Source organism: Coturnix japonica, chromosome 14 (genome assembly GCF_001577835.2).
Source record: "Coturnix japonica isolate 7356 chromosome 14, Coturnix japonica 2.1, whole genome shotgun sequence".
In the NCBI taxonomy this organism is placed as follows: domain Eukaryota; kingdom Metazoa; phylum Chordata; class Aves; order Galliformes; family Phasianidae; genus Coturnix; species Coturnix japonica.
In genome coordinates, this window is record NC_029529.1 from 1398028 (window position 1) to 1420494 (window position 22467).

Below are 22467 nucleotides of genomic sequence, written 5' to 3' on the forward strand. Positions count from 1 at the left end.
CTGATATCATGCAGTTAAAAGATTGTGTATGTTGTGAGTTGTGATTTCTACTATAAATCAGTTATGTTGCTGCTGCGTTTAGCAACTACCCAGATGTTTGACGAGTTCATCTTTGAGCTTGAGAGCTCTTTTATTCTGTCATTATTCAGTATATATATAGTCATTATTCAGTAAGCATTTAAATACAGGTGACATCATACACTTTTTTTTTCTATTTAGTTGAGTGATCCAAAATCTCTGTATTTTAAGCATTGTTTTATATATAAAAGACCTTGTTCTTTTGTGAAATAAATAAGATCTTAGAATAGCTGTAGTTCTCTCTGTGTCTGTGCTTTTAGTTGTGTTGTGATAAATAAATAAGCTGTTGCTGTAATAGCTTTTGTCCATATCTGCTTTGTTTGAAGTGGTCTTGCTTAGTCTGTGGTGTGGGCACAAAAATACCCATTCTAGTGCTCTTTGATGTCATCAGATATTCTTAAATAGGCTTTATTCAAGGTGCTGGAAGTGCAGTGCTGTGCAGATTTCAGTTGTTGATGAGCTATCAGTGGAATCTCCTGACCAGCAAAGTGTTGGGTTTTTTTTAGGTTAATGCAGTGAAATGCAATTAGAGCTATTACAGCTGTAATATTTACATGTAAAAAGCTAAAAGGCTTAATCCTTGCTTAGTGTGTATAAGGGACTAAGTTGCCTGTGACCATCCTGCAGTAGTGTGTGCACAGGCTGAGCAGAACTATTACAATAAGTGACTATCTGAAGATATCCTCATGGGGTTTGGTGTGTGTTTGTTTCGAAGATGCTAACTCTGCAATATTTCAGCAAATGCTTAAATACTGTGTCTATTAAAAATCACTGAAAATATTTTCTAGAAGCTTTGAATGTAACTCAATGCAATCTGTGGCAGTGTGTTAACACGTCTTCATGGCTTTGTTTCCTTTTTGATTAGAACGTGACATCATCCCCTCAATATTCTACATTCCTTGAACACATCATCCCGAGGTTCCTCACCTTCCTGCAGGACGGAGAAGTTCAGTTTCTGCAGGAGAAGCCAGCTCAGGTAAGCTGTGCACAGCATCTCTTGTTCAGTGATGCACTTGGTCAGCCCAGTGACCTGACTTCCGTACTTTGTTCTTGACAATAGGTCTCTTGTTTGGAGTGAAGCTGAAAAAGTCCAGTTTCTGAATATGTTGCTTTTAAACTTTGCAATTATGCTTCTAAGAGCAGTGAGGGAGAAACTAGATGCATTGGACTTGGTTTTCTCACTGATAAGTTGTTACCACTTGTAACAAAAGGCAATGGTTGAGAATCTATGTTGTTGAAGGTTTACCTGACTTGTTTAAGGACCTCATTTTTATCAGGTATTGTTACATTTGGGTTATTCAGCTGTTTAAAATAGGAAACATTTTGTGTTTGTATCGAAGTGTATGTCTGTGCAAGGAGAAATGGCTTTTTTATTGTAAACGTGCTGAAGTATGGAAGTTGAAAACACACATCAACAAACTGTTGTTTTTGTGCTCTGCTAAAAAACCCAGGAGCGATTTACTTATTTACTTATTTATTAATTTAAACAGCAACTCCGGAAATTAGTGCTTGAGATTATTCACAGAATACCAACAAACGAACACCTTCGTCTTCATACCAAGAACATCCTGTCTGTGATGTTTAGATTTCTAGAGGTACTTATCTTTGCCTATGTGTGTGTGTGTGTGTGTGTGTATATATTTCTTTTAAAACTTACAGATTTGCAGAAAGTTTTTCTTCATCTCCAGAATTGCTTCTGGAGCAAGAGTAGAACAGCATTCTGCTTAGACTTTATCAGTGTAATTACTTACTGCTTGTAGGATTTTTTTCATGCTTTTTACTCCCTTACTTGGCTTTTAATTTGGCAGGGAGCTGTTCTTTATCGCTTACTTCAGACAACGTTATGCTTATAAGCATTTTCTTGCTTAGTTTATATAGACAGAAATGCTTTATTCTGGAGACGTAGTTCTGCTTTTTACTTGTCATTGAAAGCATTGTTACTTGAAGCCTACCAAAAATAACATGTTATATTTGGAAAGGTCTTGATGTGCAAATGGCCCCACTGTGTTTCTGCCTGTGGGGTGTGTGGTCAGGTCTGATGGTGTACAGAGATTGTAACTTCTGGTTTTTGTTCCAGAAGGGATGAATTGAATTCACTTTCAGCCTTCCCCAGAGGTTACAACGTAGAGTTAGATCAAATGGAAGGCATCTTGCTAATGCAGATCTGCAGTAATGGAATGCTGAGATAACTGTACTTTCATGGGGTTTTGAAGTTGAAGAATGCAATGGTAGACTTGCTGAAAATCCTGTTGTTTTTTTTTTTTTTATTAGACAGAGAATGAAGAAAATGTACTGATATGCTTAAGAATAATAATCGAATTGCACAAACAGTTCAGACCAGCAATCACTCAAGAAGTAAGTGATCAGTCTTATTACGTAGCATGGAGTTTACTCCCATGATCTTTTCAGAACTGTATGGTTTGGTTTTTATTATGTCTCCTGTCATTTTCTGTTTGTTGACCTCTAGTAACCATATGTCAGCCAGCAGCAAAAAACCTCCCTAAAGTAATTTGTAGCAGAGGATTGCATAGTGCTAACAGCCCAGCACCACGGAGAGGGTAAAAAAACAACAAAACAAACTGTCAGAGTCTTCACTTCAGGTGTTTAGCTTATGGGTACTATGTTAAAATGGGAGACTTAATTGTTTTATAGTCGTTATTCCTATTTATACCATATCGAGAAAACGTTGAGGTTATAGTTAAATTATTCCAAGTCAATTCAAGTTAATGTTAGTGGAACAGAATAGACTTGGAGAACACTTCAGTATCCGTTTTAGATGTCATGAAAAGTGAACTCTCCTGGTGGCTGAAGGTTGTGTGTAGTTGTGCTGCTAATACAGATGCTGTAAAATTGGAAGTTTTTGTCTGTGTGGTGAAGCACCTTTTTCTTTCCTAGATTCATCATTTTTTGGACTTTGTGAAGCAGATTTACAAGGAACTTCCTAAAGTTGTGGTGAGTTTTTTGTTTCCAAAATAACCCTTGAAATAGTCAGGAAACTGATTTCTCTGCCGTAATTTTGCCTCTAAATGAGTCATTGGTTTTACATCTAGTGATTCAGTTAGAGATATAGTTTTAAGAAAAATATTTAACAAAAATACTCCATTAAATAGAGAAATATAGACTTTGATTTAGAAAATCTTGTGTTTGTAGAACGATATTAACACTGTGAGAAAACCAAGGTGCATTTGGTTAATGTGATACTATTCTGTTGGCTGCAGTGATCTCCGTATTGTGGTGTTTGTTTTTTTTTTTTTTTTTGAGGAAAGGGCTGAAATGACTTCTCTCCCAGTAGAGCTCTTCAACTTGCTCGATCTCTGGAGGCCGGTGCCTGTTCTTCCTGTCAGATACAGCTGACTGCCTACTTCAGTGTTTTTGTCTTCTGCTTCCTGCTGTAGTGGGAATGAAGAGTTATGGCACATGCAGTCACAGTACCTTCTATAGTGTAAAGGCCCTGTGCAGTGGAGAAAAGAATATCTACAATGAGTTGTGGGGAAAAATTATGTGGAAGAATTGCCTTATGACTGTAACTAGCATTGTTCTGCTCTTCCTCTACTTGTAGGGTCGGTATTTTGAGAATCCTCAGGTGATTCCTGAGAACACTGTTCCTCCTCCTGAGATGGTTGGCATGATCACAACAATTGTAGTGAAGGTGAACCCAGAGAGAGAAGACAGTGAAACAAGAACAGTAAGTTTTCTAACTGAGATTTGGGTATTGTGATATACACAAATTTGAGGGCGAATGAATTCTGTAGGCTCTTTTTGTTTGTTTTGCGTATCAGCCTATATTTGTAGAAGAGGATTGGAACTTGTCATGTATTTGCTATACAACTGTAACGACAGGATTTTTTATTTAATGTGATACCAAGTGGCTCTGAGCCCCTTCAATGTTTTTGTAATATTTCTTTAAAAATGTATTTCATGTGCTTTTAAAGATCAACAGACTGTTCACAAAACATGTATTCTCTTTTCAGCATTCTATAATACCCAGAGGATCTTTATCCCTGAAGGTCTTGGCCGAGCTACCTATTATTGTTGTTCTTATGTATCAGGTTGGTATAGTGTTGTATTTTGCACCTAAACTCTTCTGGTGTAACTTCTCATGACAAAATGTAACCAATTTTTGAGATTAAAGTATGGTGGAATAGTAATTTTGAAAGATTTTTTCATTTTCTTTCATTAGCTGTCAAATATGTTGAATGTAAGAATGAGTTGCATGTTTCTCTTGTTTCTCTAATTATACTGTTTGTTTTTTTTCTTTAAGCTCTACAAACTGAACATTCATAATGTGGTAGCTGAATTTGTGCCCTTGATTATGAACACTATTATAATTCAGGTTTCTGCTCAAGCCAGGTAAAAGTAATTCAGTACTATTTTGATGATCTATGAAATGAACTTTTTAACCTGCTATTCAAGGTTATTTGAAATATTTTTTTCTCTTATATCCTGTGAGTTTTGCTTCTAGTCTTAGTGCTTTTAATCTCAAAATACTTGAAGTAATTGGCAAATTTGAGTATTTCCATTATGTGTCACTAAGAAGATTCATGGTTATGAGCTGCCCCCCAGTTTATTATTTGATAGGCATTTTTAAAAAAATGGAGTTTCTGACTCCATCTGAAATTGATTTTACCACAGATAGAATGTGATGGAGACCACACAGCTGGGACTTCGGAGCTGTTTCTCTTTAGGAAGCCACCATTGTTACAGTTTTGCTTTTCCAAGTCTAGCTTGCATGGAGCCATGTGGTCTTGCAGATGTGGGCACTGTTTTACCTGCTTCAGGGAGATGTTTCTAAGAAGCAGCAATTGGTGCTGTGCAGTGCAGCAGGATTTCTACCTCTGTCTTTCCCTGTCTGCTCGGATGATCTGCATAAGTCTTTGGAACTTGGGAGATGTGCAAGCCTTTGGGAAGGAATATTGCTTGGAGAAAAATGGCCCCAGCTAAGGGAAGAGAGGCAGCTGTTTGGTGAATGTATTAGCTTAGTTTTCTGATGGGGGTTGAAAATTGCATGCTTGCTTCAGAGTTGCACATTTCTATTTAAAGCATAAAATGTTGGCTAAATGGGCTCTCCTGTAATGAATTTATTTTCTTATGCAGCAAGAACCTCTGTTTAAGATAATGTAATTTGATACTGCCATGAATGTTCTGACCAATTGAAGAGGGGGAGAAGAATAACCACTGTTCAATTTTGTTTTCAGGCAACATAAACTTTATAACAAAGAACTGTATGCTGATTTTATCGCTGCTCAAATTAAAACATTGTCTTTTTTGGCTTACATCATCAGAATTTATCAGGTAGGTTGCATTTTTGTTACCTTACTATTAAATGCAACAGATCTCTCATTACTCTAAGGTGGGAAAGCTACTTGTATGACTGCTGGAGAGAAGAGCAATTGAGTAGCAAACCTGACCACATCTGTAGGGCTGTACTCAGTTATGCTTTCAAAAGTGTTCTGATGTGAACACGAAATAAAAGCATGTATAGAATGGCTACTGTGTTTTATTTTCACAAGCAGACTTCCTAAAGAGAAGTCACTGAATTTTAGTACAATCTTCTATTGGAGATTCAAAAACAGAGTTTTAAAGCAGAGTATAATAATAATTTGTTTTTTCATTTATTTTTTATAGGAATTAGTGGCTAAATATTCTCAGCAAATGGTGAAAGGAATGTTGCAATTGCTTTCCAATTGTCCAGCAGAAACAGCACACCTCCGGAAGGAGCTTCTGATTGCTGCTAAGCACATTTTAACAACAGACTTGAGGAGCCGTACGTATGGTTTTCTACAGTGTATCTATACATTGATAAGGTTTCAGCTATTTCTGTGTATCTAGTAGGTACATTTGTGTACGATTTGGTTTGGACTATTACACACTTCTCGCTACTTTGGAAAGGGGGTGAACTTAGCTTTCAGTTCTGTTCTTTTTGGGTGCCTCTCTTTATTTGAGGTTTTATTTTCCTTTGTGTTATTTGAAGGTGGGATCACTCAACACTTCCTGTCATTGCCATCATCTGCCCTTTGGATGGAGTGAACTAATCAATTCAGTCTTTTTGAATTCTATATTTAGAAAGAAAAAAAAAGCGTATTTGACCTTGCTTTTTCATTTGAATTTGTTACTGATAGCTCTTCTTATTTCCTTGAATCCCAAATTCCATGTATTCTTTCTCACATTTTGGGATAGAGCTTGAATGATAGATGACACACCAAACAGCGTTTTCATGGGCAGTAACTCATTAGTTGCTTCTAAAAAGTTCTGTGAAGTTGAAATTAATGGAACCACTTTTTCCAGCTGTAGCTGTTCTCATTATATCCATCCATAGTGTTGCTTTGACTGTTCTGTGAAGTTACTCAAGGGGCAAGTGCCAGGAGAGTTATAAGAGTTTGACTGAGAGCTTTCATGTTTCAAGAGTAAACTTTCTGTCTTTGGTTTCAATATGTACAATGAGTTGCTTAGTGCTTAACGATCTAAGTATTTATTTAGCTTTCATTTTCTTTCTTTTTTTTGAATTACAGAATTTATTCCATGCATGGACAAACTGTTTGATGAATCTATATTAATTGGCTCTGGATATACTGCTCGAGAGACACTGAGGTATGGCAGAAAGGTTGGAATGTCTTTGTGAGTGCCTGCCATGGCTGCTTTCTTTCAGGGTTTGCTAATATTTAACTGTCTGTATAGAATTTTAAGACTTTATAGGGCTCATTTTCATGAAGTCATGAGTAACTGAGGATTAATTGTGAAAAAGCTTACCAGCACAGCTTCCAGTGTGGTTTGAAACATCTGAATTGTTATGGAGATGATGTTGTGTGTGGGGATGTTCAGCAGTGGGTGAATAAAGATCCAAGTAGTTCTAATATTAGTGTTGTGGAATGGATTAATGCTTCTTCGGTGAAGTTATACAGATTGTAATTTTTATGTGTAATTGAAAAAGCCTCAAAGCAATGTGTTTGCACATAAAAATAGAAAATTTTAATTCAGAATCTTGGAAATAGATCAGGTGGTGATTATTGGTTAAGTCCAATTAGCAACTGTTATAATTGTTCTCAATGTGTTTTCTTTGTTTCTTGTTTTTTACTGACAGGCCCCTTGCATACAGTACACTGGCAGACCTGGTGCATCACGTCCGGCAGCATTTACCTCTCAACGATCTCTCACTTGCTGTCCAGTTATTTGCTAAGAATATTGATGATGAGTCGCTGCCTAGCAGTATCCAGACAATGTCCTGCAAGCTCCTGCTAAATTTGGTTGACTGTATCCGGTCTAAAAGTGAACAGGAAAACGGGAATGGTAGAGATATTCTCATGAGAATGTTGGAGGTATTGACATGTTTAAAATTTTTTATAATAAGTTGAATAGCCTAATTAGTGTTTTGTAGTATATTATCAGTCACCCTTTACTCCCTCCTTCAGAAATGAGAATATACCAAAACAGCATGTTAACACCTCGTGGTACACTTGAATATGTTTGCAGTTATTCGAGCTGTTCCAGAAATATGGTTTTAAACCTTATTGATTTAAGTATGTTCAATTGAAGGATTAGGGTTATTAAATGTAGAATAATTTTTAATTCTAAGGTGGGAACTTACTTTCTTTTTTTCTTCCCCTCTCCCCTCTGCTCTTCTGTTTCCTTTCTTCCCTCTCCCCGCAGGTGTTTGTTCTGAAGTTTCACACCATTGCACGATACCAGCTTTCAGGGATTTTTAAGAAGTGCAAACCACAGTCTGAGCTTGGGGCGGCTGAGGCTGCATTGCCTGGAGTGCCAACAGCAGCAAATGCAGCACCTGTTCCTGTTCCATCTCCTGCTCCAGCCACTCCAGTGGCCCCTGCGCCTGTACCTGTGTTTGAAAAGCAAGGGGAGAAAGAAAAAGAAGATAAACAGACTTTTCAGGTTACAGACTGCCGAAGCTTAGTGAAAACTTTGGTCTGTGGTGTGAAGACAATCACGTGGGGCATAACGTCATGCAAAGCTCCTGGTGGTAAAGCTGCATAATGTTTAGTTACTCTTGACATTTTAAATTCTAAATTACTCTATTACATACTCAATTACATACTCTAGCCAAAAAAACCCAAACAAATAGTAGTTTTAATATGTACCTGTTGTTGTATTTTTCTCCTTTCAGAAGCACAGTTCATTCCCAATAAGCAATTGCAACCTAAAGAGACTCAAATCTATATAAAACTGGTAAAATATGCAATGCAAGCTCTGGATATTTATCAGGTACGCACCCTGACCTCACACCATGTTTATTTTATGCAGTTTCTGTGTTAGATCTCCTAATAGGTCAGCTAAAATACAGGTTGCACTTGTATATTTTCATGAAGCTTTTCATTTCAGGGCAGTCTCTAGAGGGAAATTGTTTGAATTTCAGAGTACTTACCGCTTGCAAGAAGCACATTATTTTCCTAACAGTTATTATGGTCTCTTTAGGCTGGCAGGTCAGACTAAAAATCTTTGTCATTTATGTGGTGGATTAAATTTCTTCTCTTGAGAGATTTCTTTAAGTTTAGTTACCAGTTGAAGCATTCAATTGTCACATGTTTATCTTTTGAAGTTACACAAGGTATTGCTGAAATGTAAATGTACGTGATACAGAATTAAGTAGCTTTACAAATACAGCATGATGTTTCCTGTTGTATTTTTTGCACTCCTGACTCTGTGTTTTTGAAGCCTGTGATCTTCACATTCCATTTTAAGATATTTATTGTCACTGTTGGCTTTTGTGATTTCTAGTTGTATGGGAATTGCTTGTGAATCTTGCATAAAATCAGTTTTATTCAAATCTTTCTTTAGGAATAGCAAGGACAAGTTGCTCCAGTTCAGTAACTGATAGATTGAGATGTCTGTCTGTCTGTCTGTGTATCTATCTATCTATCTATCTACACATACACATATATGTTAGTATTAATTTATTTATTTATTCCTCAATTGCCATAGGTTCAAATAGCAGGAAATGGACAGACGTATGTTCGAGTAGCCAACTGTCAGACAGTCAGAATGAAAGAAGAAAAGGAAGTTCTGGAGCATTTTGCTGGTGTATTCACAATGATGAACCCTTTAACTTTTAAAGAGATCTTTCAAACTACTGTTCCTTATATGGTGGAAAGAATCTCAAAAAACTATGCTCTACAGGTATTATGTTTGTTGTTGTTTTTCTTCTCCAATTGATAATAACCAGCCTGTAGAAAATGCCTCATGCCTTATAGTATCTAAGGCTGAAGAGGAATTATTAAGCACATGATGTTGAAATTAGCATGAAACGTTCTATGAAAAGACACTGCAAAGATGGGTTTTAAAAAACTTTCCAGGGTAAGGAATGAAATGCAAGCATGAGCACCTCAGGCTGGTACTTTTGTTCATGAGAAACATTAAACATTGTGGAATTCCTGTTTTGTGATGTTGTTGTGTTAGTGTTCTGATCTTCTTTGGCTGAGGGAACTAGGATTGTTCAGCCTGGAGAAGAGGAGGCTCAGGGAAGACCTTATTACTCTCTATAACTTCCTGAAGGGAGGTTGTAGTGAGCTGGGTGTTGGCCTTTCCTCTCATGTAGACAGTGATAGAACTAGAGGGAATGGTTCCAAGCTGCGGCAGGGGAGATTCAGGCTGAACATTAGGAAGTATTGCTTCTCGGAAAGGGTAGTCAGGCATTGGAATGCACTGCCCAGGGAGGTGGTGGAGTCACCGACCATGGAGGTGTTCAAGAAACGTTTGGATGTTGTGCTGGGGGATATGATTTAACTGGGAAGTATTGGTGATGGTTGGACTGGATGATCTTCTAGGTCTTTTCCAACCTTGATAATTCTGTGATTCTGTTTAGCAGAACGCAATTCCTATAGTGTGCATCTAAAGTTTAAATATCAGTCTTAAATTATGTGCGTGGTTCTTTTCCATTGAGGATAACATGAATTGTGTGCACTTCAGTGAAGATGGGGTGGAGAAGCAGAAACTGGTCGTAGTTGTTTTTTTCTAAATTGGTAGTCTATTAATCCCTCTGTTCTTTTCATTGCAGCAGCATTAATTCCCTTCTGGTTTCCTTTTATAGATAGTTGCCAACTCCTTCTTGGCAAATCCTACTACCTCTGCCCTCTTTGCAACGATTTTGGTAGAGTATCTTCTGGACCGACTGCCAGAAATGGGCTCGAACGTGGAACTTTCCAATCTGTATCTCAAGCTGTTCAAGTTGGTCTTTGGCTCCGTTTCGTTGTTTGCTGCTGAAAATGAACAAATGCTGAAGGTAAAGGTCATTTGGATTTAAAAAAACGCAATCTGATTTTACTCTTAATGTATTCTTCAGTTGTTTGAAGAAGCTTAGTTTTATTCTCTGTATCATTTGATAGTCTTTTCATGTTTGAACCACTATTAGCACCATTGTTCAAACAGCAATCCGTTACTGCCTTGATTATAAGAGGCAGTTTCTGTGAGTATTTGACACCTTAGTGATGAGCTAATTCTGAATCTAAATGGCTGGGACCTGCATGGGGTCTGATTGGGAATAGCACATGGCTTCATAACTTCCTGGTCAGGACAGTTATGCATCTTGTGCTTTTTTTTTTGTTGTTGCCTTTTTAACGTGAGGATTTTGCTTAGGCTGTCACTTCTGTGTGGTTGTGGATCTGGTTTAATTCTCATCATGTCTGGTGACATGGAGTTAAAAATACAGTTTTGAGATGTTGCAAAGTCTGCATTGATGAACTCCGGTTTTCTGTCAACAAGATAATACTTACTATTCAAAGAAACTTGTTTTATGTTGAACGTAATCATTAATTTTAATAAGCTCAGAAATAATGAGTTCTGAGCTCAAAGCTTTCTCATAACTATGAGAAACAGCTACCAATATAACAGAAGTGCTTTAAAACATTGGTAGAGCACTGCTTCTTCTCTCAAAATTTATCTCACTTTCCCTTTCCCTACCTTAAAATAAATGCAGTTCCAGATAGAGGCAACCATATAAAAATTACTCCTTTGCTTAATGTTTTGTTATTGCAGGAGTAGTTCAGTATTTTCAGGGTGGAACAGAGTAGGGATGACTATTTTTCCTGATTCTTTGGGAGATTAATATGAAACAATGTTCCTAAGGAGGATGAGGCAATATTCATATAATTTTGGTTAAATTCTTTTGCCATCAGAGTCAAGGTCATTTGGATTTTATAAGCTGGAGGTCCCATTTGAGGGATGTCATTTAATGCCTTCACAGTTCCCTGCTTCTGATACATTTTTGTTTCAGCAGGATTGATGCTGTGGGCCTTGGGTAGACAATTAAATTGAATGATGAAGGCTCTCCGCAGCATTTGCGTAACAATGTGGAGTGCTTTTAGACGTGAATAAAATCCAGAACTATGTCACTGTTTGTACCTGTTGTGGGAGGTTCCTTGCATTTATCAACTGTTGTTAATGATTTCTGGGCACTGTTGAAGTCCTCTCCTCCATGAGGCTGCTCAGCCTTATTCTTTTGGTTCAGGAACTGCTTCTTTCCTTTGTAAAAGTTAGTTTTTAACGTAATACCACTGCATTCACCAAAAAATAAGAATTAATGATGAAACTAAATCTGAATTAAACTAATGCGGTGAAATATCTTCTGTTGTCATTATGACGCTGCTGTGCTCTGGTGGAGCAAATGTGTTTCATTGTGTTATGTTTGTGGGTTTCTGCTTTAATACAGATTGTGTTTGGAGTAGCAAGCAGACTTGATTGTTTGGCTAATGTGAAAGCAGTATTTAATTAATTAACAAATGCTATGTGTTTTAGTAACAACTCCTCCGTAGCGGTATAAAATTGGGATGATATCAGTTACTTGGAGAAACTGAAGGGTCTTTATCTGAAAAAGTTGTCTCCTGTAAAGTCTTACACTACAGCGATGATAAAATTGATGATTTATTAATCTTAAAGCTTTATTTCCTTATAGCCACATTTACACAAGATTGTGAACAGCTCTATGGAACTTGCACAGACTGCCAAAGAGCCCTATAACTATTTCCTGCTGCTCAGAGCACTGTTCAGATCTATTGGAGGAGGCAGTCATGATCTGTTATATCAAGAATTCTTGCCGCTGTTACCAAACTTACTGCAAGGTAGAACAATACCTTTATTCTCCCTCCCAGTTTCTGATCTTTTTATGTACATAGTACTCATAAAGTTATGTTGCGTAATTTAAAAGAGAAAACAACATGAAACCAATCGTAGCTGCTGGTTTTGAGCTTAGCAGTTGATTAAATAACTTGGACGTGGCTTATTTTTGTTTTCTGTCAGCTGCTTCAGGCTCCATAGTTTTGGCTGCTTCACAACTCCTGCTACTTGCTTTCTGCTGTCTGTTTTGGGGCTCTTGGGTTTTGTTTGCTTGTTGTTTTGAGGTGTGGGGGTTGCAGGAGGAGCAAGGTTGCCAGTCTATTGCTGCTTCTGAATGAAGAGCACTGCAGAGAGGCTCTCGCTCATATGTGGTTGTGGGTGTGTTGTGTGCACTTGCTGCCGCATGAGAAATGGACTTCGAAGTTGTATCAGTTTCCAGAAAGAAACAGAAAAGTGAAAGAGCTTGATTAAATGAGCTTATGTGCTTGTGAAGGCCATCTTCCAGAGACTCTGGACATGACCAGGGGAATATGGAGAACTACTTAAACCTAAGGAGAAGCTAATCAGAACAACTTTGGAAAGGCAAAATCTGTGGTTTCCCCCTACGTCAGCAGGGGCAACTTTTATTGTAGTTAGCAAATATTTCTCTTATATTTAAATCATTATGAAAAATATGTGTCAGTGTGGAGCTGCTAGCTGAGGCTGTGGAGTATATGAAATCTTCTGTGGAGGGCCTGGGGAAGAAGAGTTGCAGATCATAATTTGCCTGTATGGAACAGTGGATGGACATTGACATAAACATATTTACATATTAATATTTGTTTTCAGGAGCCCACATGATTTAGAAACAACCATCTTCTCCATCTGGAGAAGATTTCAAATTTACATTGAAATGAAGTTGGGTTTGGGTCAGGCTGTCTTTTTGCTTTCATCCACTCTATTCAAATGCTACCTTATCTTGACATTTATTTGATTTCAGTTTTAGTGCACACACAGATCTTCTTGTATATGCATGTATCTAAAAAGCATTCACTGTGTTGCATCCTTAGATGAAACTTGTGTTTATAATGGTGCTATGTTGTCTAAATACATTGTTTAGAAATAAATAAGCCTGACATAATTGCAAATGACAGGTTATCCTGAGTTTAAGACATGGTTTGTTCTGAACACTGAATTGTGGACTGTTTTTTTTCCCTACCTTTTGAACATGTAATTTTTCAATAATTTTCAGGACTTAATATGTTGCAAAGTGGTCTTCATAAACAACACATGAAAGACTTGTTTGTGGAGCTTTGCCTCACTGTGCCAGTTCGTCTGAGCTCGTTGCTGCCATACCTGCCGATGCTCATGGATCCCTTGGTGTCAGCTCTCAATGGATCTCAGACCCTGGTTAGCCAAGGCTTAAGAACACTTGAATTGTGCGTGGATAACTTGCAGCCAGACTTTCTGTATGATCATATTCAGCCAGTTCGAGCTGAGCTTATGCAGGTAAACAGGTTTTTTTCCCATTAGACCACAAGAGGTCATCAATTCACTACGTTAGAATGTTATATGAAACTTTGGTTATAAGAACTGGGAAAAAAGTGTCATGGGAACCATAGCTGTCTGATTTGTATGTGGAGCATTGTTTGGTGTTGTGCAACTGAAAACTGAAACATTTAAAAGTAGATGAATCTTTGCTTCTATACCTCCTGGTAAGAAGTTAAAATTAAGGCTTGGGAGTCTGTAGGAAGAATATTGCTGTCTAAGAGTTGGTATAGAAAATGATTAAGATCTGTTAAGATTAGTTGCCTAGTTCCCTTCAGCATATTGTGATTGACAACTATATGCAATTTTCATAGAATCATAGAATCATAAGGTTGGGAAGGACTTACAAGATCATCCAGTCCAACTGTCCTCCCATTACCAAAGCTACAGAAAACCACTAAACCAGATCTTGTAGCTCCTCATCCAGATGCCTCTTGATCACTGCCAGGGATGGTGACTCCACCGCCTCCCTGGGGGTGGTGGAGTGAAGATTGTATTTATACTGTGGCTGAAATTTGGAGCAATGTTGTATGTCTGTTCTCTAATAGGGTTAGCATATCCTTTGGCCTGTAAATGTAATATTTAATTCATTTTCTTTTTAGATTTAGAAGCTAGCTTTCTGAGGGTATTTCACTTGGCCCATGTTGATGTTTGGTTTTTAATTTTTCTTACTAAATTCATAATGTCATCTATCTGATATTAGCCACAAGTACGACATTGCATTTCACTGGGACAAAGATTTGGTGACTGATCACATTAATCAAATCTAAAACTGTTTGTAGGATTCAGTTCACCTGTTTTCAACAAACTGTTTTCATTCCTTCTGGATAAGTGTTTTTGTTCTGGAAGGTATGCAGGACCAGATACCCAGATAGGTGAATAAGTGGTTTCTGTGACATTTTATTGCACTGTAAGCTGAAAAATCTTGAAGTGAGCCTGGTTTGACCTTATTACATTTAAAATACTTCCAGGCTCTGTGGCGCACACTGCGCAATCCTGCAGACAGCATTTCTCATGTGGCTTATCGTGTCCTTGGTAAGTTTGGTGGAAGTAACAGGAAGATGTTAAAGGAGTCACAGAAACTACAATATGTGGTCACAGAAATTCAGGGACCCAGCATCACAATAGAATTTTCAGACTGTAAAGCATCTATTCAGCTCCCTATGGAAAAGGTAAGGACTTGAGCCAGAAGTTTGCCAGTATTTTTTTTTCTCCTTTAAATTGCTTTATGTATCAGTCCAAATAATAAATGTAAAGATGCTGTTCTGCTTCTACAAAGCCTTAGGCAAGGGCCGAACTGTCAAAAGTAAATCTTTGCTGTGCAGTTTTCCTCTCTTCTTACCTTTCTGTGTGTTGGTTAGATTAGGAGCAGGATTCTACTCTATTATCTTCCTGTTTTCTTTATGAAGTGTACCAAAAGCTTATCATAGATGTTCTTCAGTGATTATCCTAATGGCTTTAATGATTTGGCTTCCTTTGTTGTCTGTAGGTTTGGTATAGTACTTCTAATACTTGCAAAAATACTTTGTACTTGTAGTGGCTTTCATCTGACAATCTCAGTGTTTTACAAATGCTTTGTTCTCACTAATTACAGCAGTCTAATCTGTGACTGTATTTTGGGATCAGAGAATCCAGCTGGATTCTAAGTTAATTTGGTCTGTGCGGTTTTAATACATTTTCTGTGATTTTCAATATCAGCTCCATAAGTAGGTGTGATCTGAATGTGGTAAACAGATTGCTGTACAGGCAGATGCCTCTCTTTGTATCCATATAGCCAGCAGGCTTAGATATAGCTTGGAAGAATGGTTGCTTGGTTGTTTTTTTTCATGCACATGACTTTGCTGATTTCTCCCCTGTACTGAAACTGATGAGTTGAATTTGTATAAATACTGTAATAGCTGACATCTTCCTATCCTGACAAGTTTAATTCAAACCAGGTTTTCCAGTACATTTATGTATCTAACGTTTAACCTCTCCATTGTAGGCAATTGAAACTGCTCTGGACTGTTTGAAGAGTGCTAACACAGAACCGTATTATCGGAGGCAAGCTTGGGAAGTAATCAAGTGTTTTTTAGTAGCTATGATGAGCCTGGATGACAACAAACATGCTTTATACCAACTTCTTGCACATCCCAAGTATGACAATTCTTTAAGCATAAATGCGTATGTAAAATTTATAGTGTCTAACCTTATTTAGTGACAGTGTATTCTTCATGGCATTTTAACCTACTGGCTTACCCTGCTTTCTTATGAATTAATTCAGGACTTTTCAAATCTTTCTCATGCTAACATGAACACTGTTAGCATACAATGTGTGTTAATTTTCCATAATTTCCATATTTTACTTGCAGTCCAGTGCAATCTATAGATATAAAAAGACAGTCATTTAAAATGTAATCCTGGCTTCATGTATTTAAATAACTAGAGTATTCTGATGCTTAATTGGATTGGCAAGATTAGATTGCAATATCATATGCATACTTCTCAATTTTTACCAAAGTGAAAGAGATGCAAAATCCGATTTTGGTTAGTTCCCAAACTGTGGCATAGTCACATACAGTTGATACCTATGTATGTGTTATTTTGAGGTATGACTTTGTCTTAGAGCAGCTGAGAGGTTATATTGAATTATTTTACATCGTTTTAAATTTCAGTTTTTGGTACTTAATGACTTTTTTTGTTTTTAGACAACTGTCAGTTTTATGTGACAGTGCTGGCTTTGAGTTGTGCTGGCTTTGTGTGTGCTGGCTTTGAGTTGCAGTTGCTAAGGAGCATAGTAGCTTGTATAATTTGGGTTTGTTAGACTTGACACACACATAGCTTTGCAGTAAAAAGTTTTTTTTGGGGGTGGAGATCTGTTACGTGATATTTCAGTCTTGAAAGATTAAAATCAAATGTCATTTTAAAAAAGGGAAAATGTCAAAATATTGAAAATGACATTCTGTAATTGAGTTGCAATGTGACGCCTGTATACCTCTTATTTGTAATATATGTGGCTTCTTTTGAACCACTGGCTTGAAATGCTCATGATGAAATTGAGCTATCCATCATGTTTGAGACCAGTGGTTGACAAAATTGATACCAACTGGGTAAACCAATCTAGATCTATCAAAATGAGGGGAAAATGGGAGGTGGAGAAGGAGTTTGATATAAAGATCAAACTGTAAATCAGGTACTTGATGATGTTCATGGTTGAGCTGCTGATACTACAGTTTAGGACTACAGCGAACTCAATTTTGTCTTTCAGCTTTACCGAGAAGTCCATACCCAGCGTCATTATTTCACATCGGTACAAAGCTCAGGATACTCCGGCTCGTAAAACGTTTGAGCAGGCGTTGACAGGGGCGTTCATGTCAGCAGTCATCAAAGATCTGCGGCCCAGCGCTCTGCCTTTCGTAGCCAGCCTGATCCGCCATTACACCATGGTGGCTGTGGCCCAGCAGTGTGGTGAGCAGAGGGGCAGGGATGGCTGGGCTGCGTGGCTGCAGGGGGGGGAGAAGTTGTTTGGATCTTGTGGTCCTTAGTTTGAAGGAAGTCAGGACGTTACGGTGGCTTTTGGGTTGTTTGGTTTTGCCTTGTGGCCAAATTGTGCTGAGCAGTGAAAAATAACTGAGCAGGTTTTCAAAGTTGTCTCCTAATAATACTTTCAAAATTCTGAAGCAAATCAATTAAATTGGGTCTGGAATTGTTTATGTTTCCAGTGCATTTGTGAAACTTGGTAAATACAGTTATTTTTGCAGGTGGTTTATGGTTTGGTTGTTTCCATTTGCGTTTTTGAGGGCCTATCGGAGGAACCAAGTAAACCTTGGTGAAGCCTACTATGTAAACTTCTTGTTTGGAGTTTGACTGTGTGGCAATATTGGGAAAAGACATAGTATGAGCATATGACTTCATTGTTACATTAATGTAACTTGAATGTCTTAAGATTCTTTAATTAAATTTCCTTAGGAGACCTGCAGTGCATAGTCTAGTAAGTAGAAGAAAATATTCAAGTAGATGTAATCTTTTTTTCTAGTGAGCGAAGAATGCCTTACAATCCATTTATATGCAAATTGGCACAGCACTCACTGTTTTTTCCATCCCTTAGTCATAGGAATAGTAATCTAATTGAAAGACTATTCATATTGAAATATCCATTATTTTATCTTTTTCTTCCCCTTCTCTTTCCCCCCATAACAATTGCAGGTCCTTTTCTGCTGCAGTGCTATCAGGTTGGAAGCCAGCCTAGCACAGCCATGTTTCATAGTGAAGAAAATGGGTCGAAAGGCATGGATCCCTTGGTGCTTATTGATGCCATAGCAATCTGCATGGCTTATGAGGAAAAGGAGCTCTGCAAAATAGGAGAGGTGGCTCTAGCAGTGATATTTGATGTTGCAAGCATTATCTTGGGTTCGAAAGAAAGGGTAATATATATTTCAATTTTATCTATATGATCTACATTCAACCAGTTCAATTCTGCCTCAAAGACTCCAGAGGCTACCAGTGAGCTGAGAAAGCAAACTGATCAAATTCTGTGTTTGCAGGCTTGTCAGCTTCCCTTGTTTTCATACATTGTGGAACGTTTATGTGCTTGCTGTTACGAACAAGCTTGGTATGCAAAACTAGGAGGTGTTGTGTCAATTAAATTTCTTATGGAACGGCTTCCACTAATTTGGGTCCTCCAGAACCAACAGACTTTCCTGAAGGCACTTCTCTTTGTTATGATGGACCTAACTGGAGAGGTAATAATGAATATATCATGTAGTTTGGGGGGAAAATAACTTTTTTTTTTTTTCCAATTTGTACACATTAAACTTTTCTAATCTTGATTTTATTTAACTTGAAAATATATTGATAATGCAATAGTTTTGAGTTAATTTTAGTCATTTTAACTTAAACTAAGTCCTGATTTTAGGAATCATTCCTTGCCCTGTCCTGCCCACTTCACCAATGTTACTGGAATTACTTTTGATTACATTACCTTATTTCTGAGTATGAATGTTACGTTCTGATCAGTGAAAGAAGATGATTCCCTGTAACTTGAACTGATTATTTTTTATCCTGTGCTTAGTTTGAAGGTGTTGGTATTATCTGAAGGCAGTATGCAGCTACAGTTACCACCAAATTGTCTGCTTGACCTTTTCTTAGTTGTGAATCATACAGTAACACCATAGCTGAAGTGTTCCAGCTCTTAGAGGTGGTTTGCATAGTTGCGTTCCACTGCAGCTCACGGCTTTGAAAAGGTTGCTGGGAGGTGAATAATGTTGTTTTTAAACTTAGGATGTTTTTAGCCTTTTGCAGAGGATTCATCAAAATCAAATGCAGTTTCTTGTTGATGAATGTGCTGATTTATAGTCTTTGTCAAAAATTATCTATGATACCCTAGGTATCCAATGGGGCAGTTGCTATGGCAAAGACCACACTCGAACAGCTTCTGATTAGATGTGCAACTCCTTTAAAAGATGAAGAAAAAACAGAGGAAATCATAGCAGCACAGGAGAAGTCTTTCCATCACGTAACACATGATCTTGTTCGAGAAGTAACCTCTCCAAACTCTACTGTGAGGAAACAAGCAATGCATTCGTTGCAAGTACTTGCACAGGTCACTGGAAAAAGTGTCACTGTGATTATGGAGCCACATAAAGAGGTAAGCAAAAGCACTTAGTGAACGTCCAAGCAAACCTGAAGTTGTTCACCAGTTTGGGTTTGCAAGATGCTTTTCTGAGTGCATTTTTACATGTTAGTGTATAAAGTTGTTAGTGCTTTGGTAGGATATGTTTTTGTTTGCTATATTTCAATGCTGTAAAATACCCTGTGGCTGGAGTACTGTGGAGGTTCATGGGAACTGTGCCAGATTGCTTTGTCTGTATTGCTGGTGTCTCCAGGTTGATTTTTTTTTTCCTTCTGAAATTATGGGCTGCGTGTCCTACCACCAATCAGATGTAGGCTAGGCCAAATGCATATTCTATTTTGAACCTGTATTTTCTGTTATTGTCTAAATCAGACATATTGCTACACCTTTCCCAGTCCAGAAAGAGATTGTGTATATCAAAGTTGGCTGAAAACACTTTTTGCTTTGTACTCCTTAAAGCTGATAGCATTCATTCTCTTGCAGTGCTAGCAAATGTACAAAGGCCCTGAGGGCCACCATAATGTGTAAAATTACAGATGTCATTACTCCAATTTGGGAACACACAGAGTAGCCCCCTAATTGATATCTTATTTTTCTGAAGGGTTTTTTTTTTTATGAAGGAGAGTGGGAATTTGATGCTATGGAAAAATTCTGCATGAATGATTTTGTTTTCCTGATGCTTTTAGGAGCTTTATTCTTGTTCTTGTACTTCAGTGTTTTAAATGCTTACGTTTATGGATTTCTTTTTCGTATGTTGCTTATAACATCATATGGAGCCATTGCCATAGGTATGTTCAGAAAGAGTACGTGATAATTGAATGTACTGAGTTGCTTCCCTAATGACAGTGAGTTAAGTATTTCAGACACACTTTTCTTCATTTAGTGATTTCTAAAGAGGTACAGCTGGAGTTCCAGTAGCAAATGGATAGGAACAATTGATCACACCTAATGGTGTCTTAGTAGCTGGGCTTGTGGGGTTATTCAAGTAGGCTGCTAATTCAGTAATCTAAATTGCATTGTGTAGGTCCTCCAAGATATGGTCCCTCCTAAAAAACATTTACTTAGGCATCAACCTGCAAATGCCCAGATTGGACTGATGGAAGGGAATACATTTTGTACAACCCTGCAACCTCGATTGTTTACAATGGATCTAAATGTTGTGGAACATAAGGTTTTCTACACAGAGGTACTCTAATTTTATTTTTTCATATTTGAATGCATATGCTTAAGTAATGATGGTGTTGGCAGAACTCTCATTGCTACAAGTAGAGATTACTGGTGTATGTTTGTTCTTCATTATCCTACCCCAGTCCTCAGTATTCCTTGTATTCTACTGCAATTCAGGATGCAAGAATTCCTGCAGACATGTTCTTTTATAACCTGTATCATATAAGCAGTTTCTTTGCAAATAGACCTGCTAGCTACTGGCAAGTTGTAAAATCACTACTTTTTGGCCGGACTTTTCTTCAGTGGCTCTATGAATGGGTCTCTTGCCTCTGGCAGTAACCATTAGTTTTCATGGAAACTTATACTTTAATTTCAAGAAGAACTTTTGCCTGTTGGTAAAATTAGGGGATTGTACTTTGAATAAAAGTGTCTCTTTGAAGACATAAGGCTCAAAATACAACTGATAAAACTGTATCAGTCATCCATAATTCTGTGCTAAAATGATTGCTGTTCTTTATTTTTTCCCCTAGCTTTTGAATTTGTGTGAGGCTGAAGATTCAGCCTTAATGAAACTGCCTTGTTACAAAAGTCTTCCATCACTTGTACCTCTTCGGATTGCTGCATTAAGTAAGTGAAAGTTCATAAACAGAGTTGGATGTAGATACGTGCCCTTCTGAGCAGTGGGCAGTCTTCTTCCCAAGATCAGTAGAAAATTAGAGAGCTTGAAGACTGATGACTGCTCCCTAGAGGTGAAAGTTTAATGGAGAATAATGGGAAAGTATCACTGCTTTCTTAATGAGTAGGATTTATTTTCTGAAATCAACCCAATTTTTTTTTAATTAATTATGTCATATAGCACTGGGGACACTTTAAAGCACTCCTAATAGACATTCCTTTCATTTACTACTTTATGATGCCCGTTGCTCTTGACAAAGCATGCTGGGCTTCATGTGTCTGTAATTTGAGATGAAGTTAAAAAAAAACAACTTGATGAGAATAAATGTAGAAATAAGATATTTTTTTCCTCTTTTGAAGTTGAGTTAACAAAGAGAGTTTTACTTTGATATTTGCAGATGCTCTGGCTGCGTGCAATTATTTGCCTCAGTCAAGAGAGAAAATCATTGCTGCACTTTTCAAGGCGCTTAATTCGACAAACAACGAGCTGCAGGAGGCAGGAGAAGCGTGCATGAGAAAGGTTAGTATATTAAAATAATGTTGCTTTTGAGTCTGTTCTCTCTGCTTTACTTCCTCAATTATGAGGAGCATAGCATGGATATAAGCAGTATAGCATGGACAGGCTCTGCTTTATGGGGGCAGGACTGTCTGTGTACTGTTGAAGGCCAGAATTAGCATCTTTGTCTAGTCCTGCACTGCACTGTCTGTTCTGGATGCTAGACTACAATATAAAAAGCTGGGAGGAGAAGAAAAGTATGTCCTCTCACCATGACACGGAGCCTGGTAGATACACCTCATTCTCACTTAGCACAGTTTCAATACCTTTGCTCCGAATATGGAAAATGGTAATATAATGATAAAACTCCTCACAGCCTCTTCATGATGAGGTGTAGATTGGGTGGTATGTAAATGCTGGTGCATTTGCTTAGGCAGTCAACTTACTAGAGGTTGGATCTCATGTTTTTGTGTTATTTTGGCCATGAAAGAAAACATATTTCCTGGTTACAGCTTGCTGATACCAGTTGAGCTGAGGGGGTAGATGGAGCTGCTAGGGGTTGTTTTGACATTTGTGTTCAGTGTGAAATTTTCTGGATGTGTCTGTCACCTTTTTTGTGATAAAACCATGTCCATAGGATGTGTAATGGGAAGTGTTATATCTGGGTGCTTGTAGCTGGGTTTTCTTTTGCCTTTTATTTTTCTCATTATACATATGAATTTTAACTGAGTAACTTGCTCCATTACCTCCAGCCAGATTCAGAGCCATTTCTTAATAAAGCAACTTCTGAGTAGCTTGTCTGTAGTTGTGCGTTTAATTTATAGCGATGGCAGTTTTTCAATTGTCAGCTATAATT

The 22467-nt window shown here is 37.7% G+C and overlaps 1 protein-coding gene across 4 annotated transcripts in view; it reads left to right on the top strand.

Moving 5' to 3' along the window:
• The window catches only part of TRRAP (transformation/transcription domain associated protein), a 72963-nt gene that overhangs the window by 2021 nt on the left and 48475 nt on the right, over positions 1 to 22467 (top strand). For 2 of the 4 annotated variants that reach the window (XM_015876799.2, XM_015876801.2), the window contains exons 4-29: positions 944 to 1054; positions 1569 to 1673; positions 2350 to 2433; positions 2974 to 3030; positions 3638 to 3763; positions 4050 to 4127; positions 4340 to 4428; positions 5274 to 5370; positions 5704 to 5842; positions 6588 to 6666; positions 7157 to 7391; positions 7723 to 8050; positions 8195 to 8292; positions 9010 to 9204; positions 10115 to 10306; positions 11975 to 12140; positions 13367 to 13623; positions 14634 to 14834; positions 15647 to 15825; positions 16910 to 17109; positions 17848 to 18065; positions 18186 to 18383; positions 19028 to 19288; positions 20298 to 20459; positions 20971 to 21067; positions 21514 to 21635. In XM_015876799.2, the coding sequence (XP_015732285.1) occupies positions 944 to 1054; positions 1569 to 1673; positions 2350 to 2433; positions 2974 to 3030; positions 3638 to 3763; positions 4050 to 4127; positions 4340 to 4428; positions 5274 to 5370; positions 5704 to 5842; positions 6588 to 6666; positions 7157 to 7391; positions 7723 to 8050; positions 8195 to 8292; positions 9010 to 9204; positions 10115 to 10306; positions 11975 to 12140; positions 13367 to 13623; positions 14634 to 14834; positions 15647 to 15825; positions 16910 to 17109; positions 17848 to 18065; positions 18186 to 18383; positions 19028 to 19288; positions 20298 to 20459; positions 20971 to 21067; positions 21514 to 21635 (4074 nt within the window). The remainder of the gene's footprint in view (positions 1 to 943; positions 1055 to 1568; positions 1674 to 2349; positions 2434 to 2973; positions 3031 to 3637; positions 3764 to 4049; positions 4128 to 4339; positions 4429 to 5273; positions 5371 to 5703; positions 5843 to 6587; positions 6667 to 7156; positions 7392 to 7722; positions 8051 to 8194; positions 8293 to 9009; positions 9205 to 10114; positions 10307 to 11974; positions 12141 to 13366; positions 13624 to 14633; positions 14835 to 15646; positions 15826 to 16909; positions 17110 to 17847; positions 18066 to 18185; positions 18384 to 19027; positions 19289 to 20297; positions 20460 to 20970; positions 21068 to 21513; positions 21636 to 22467) is intronic. The other 2 variants (XM_015876800.2, XM_015876802.2) reach the window with 1 other exon arrangement.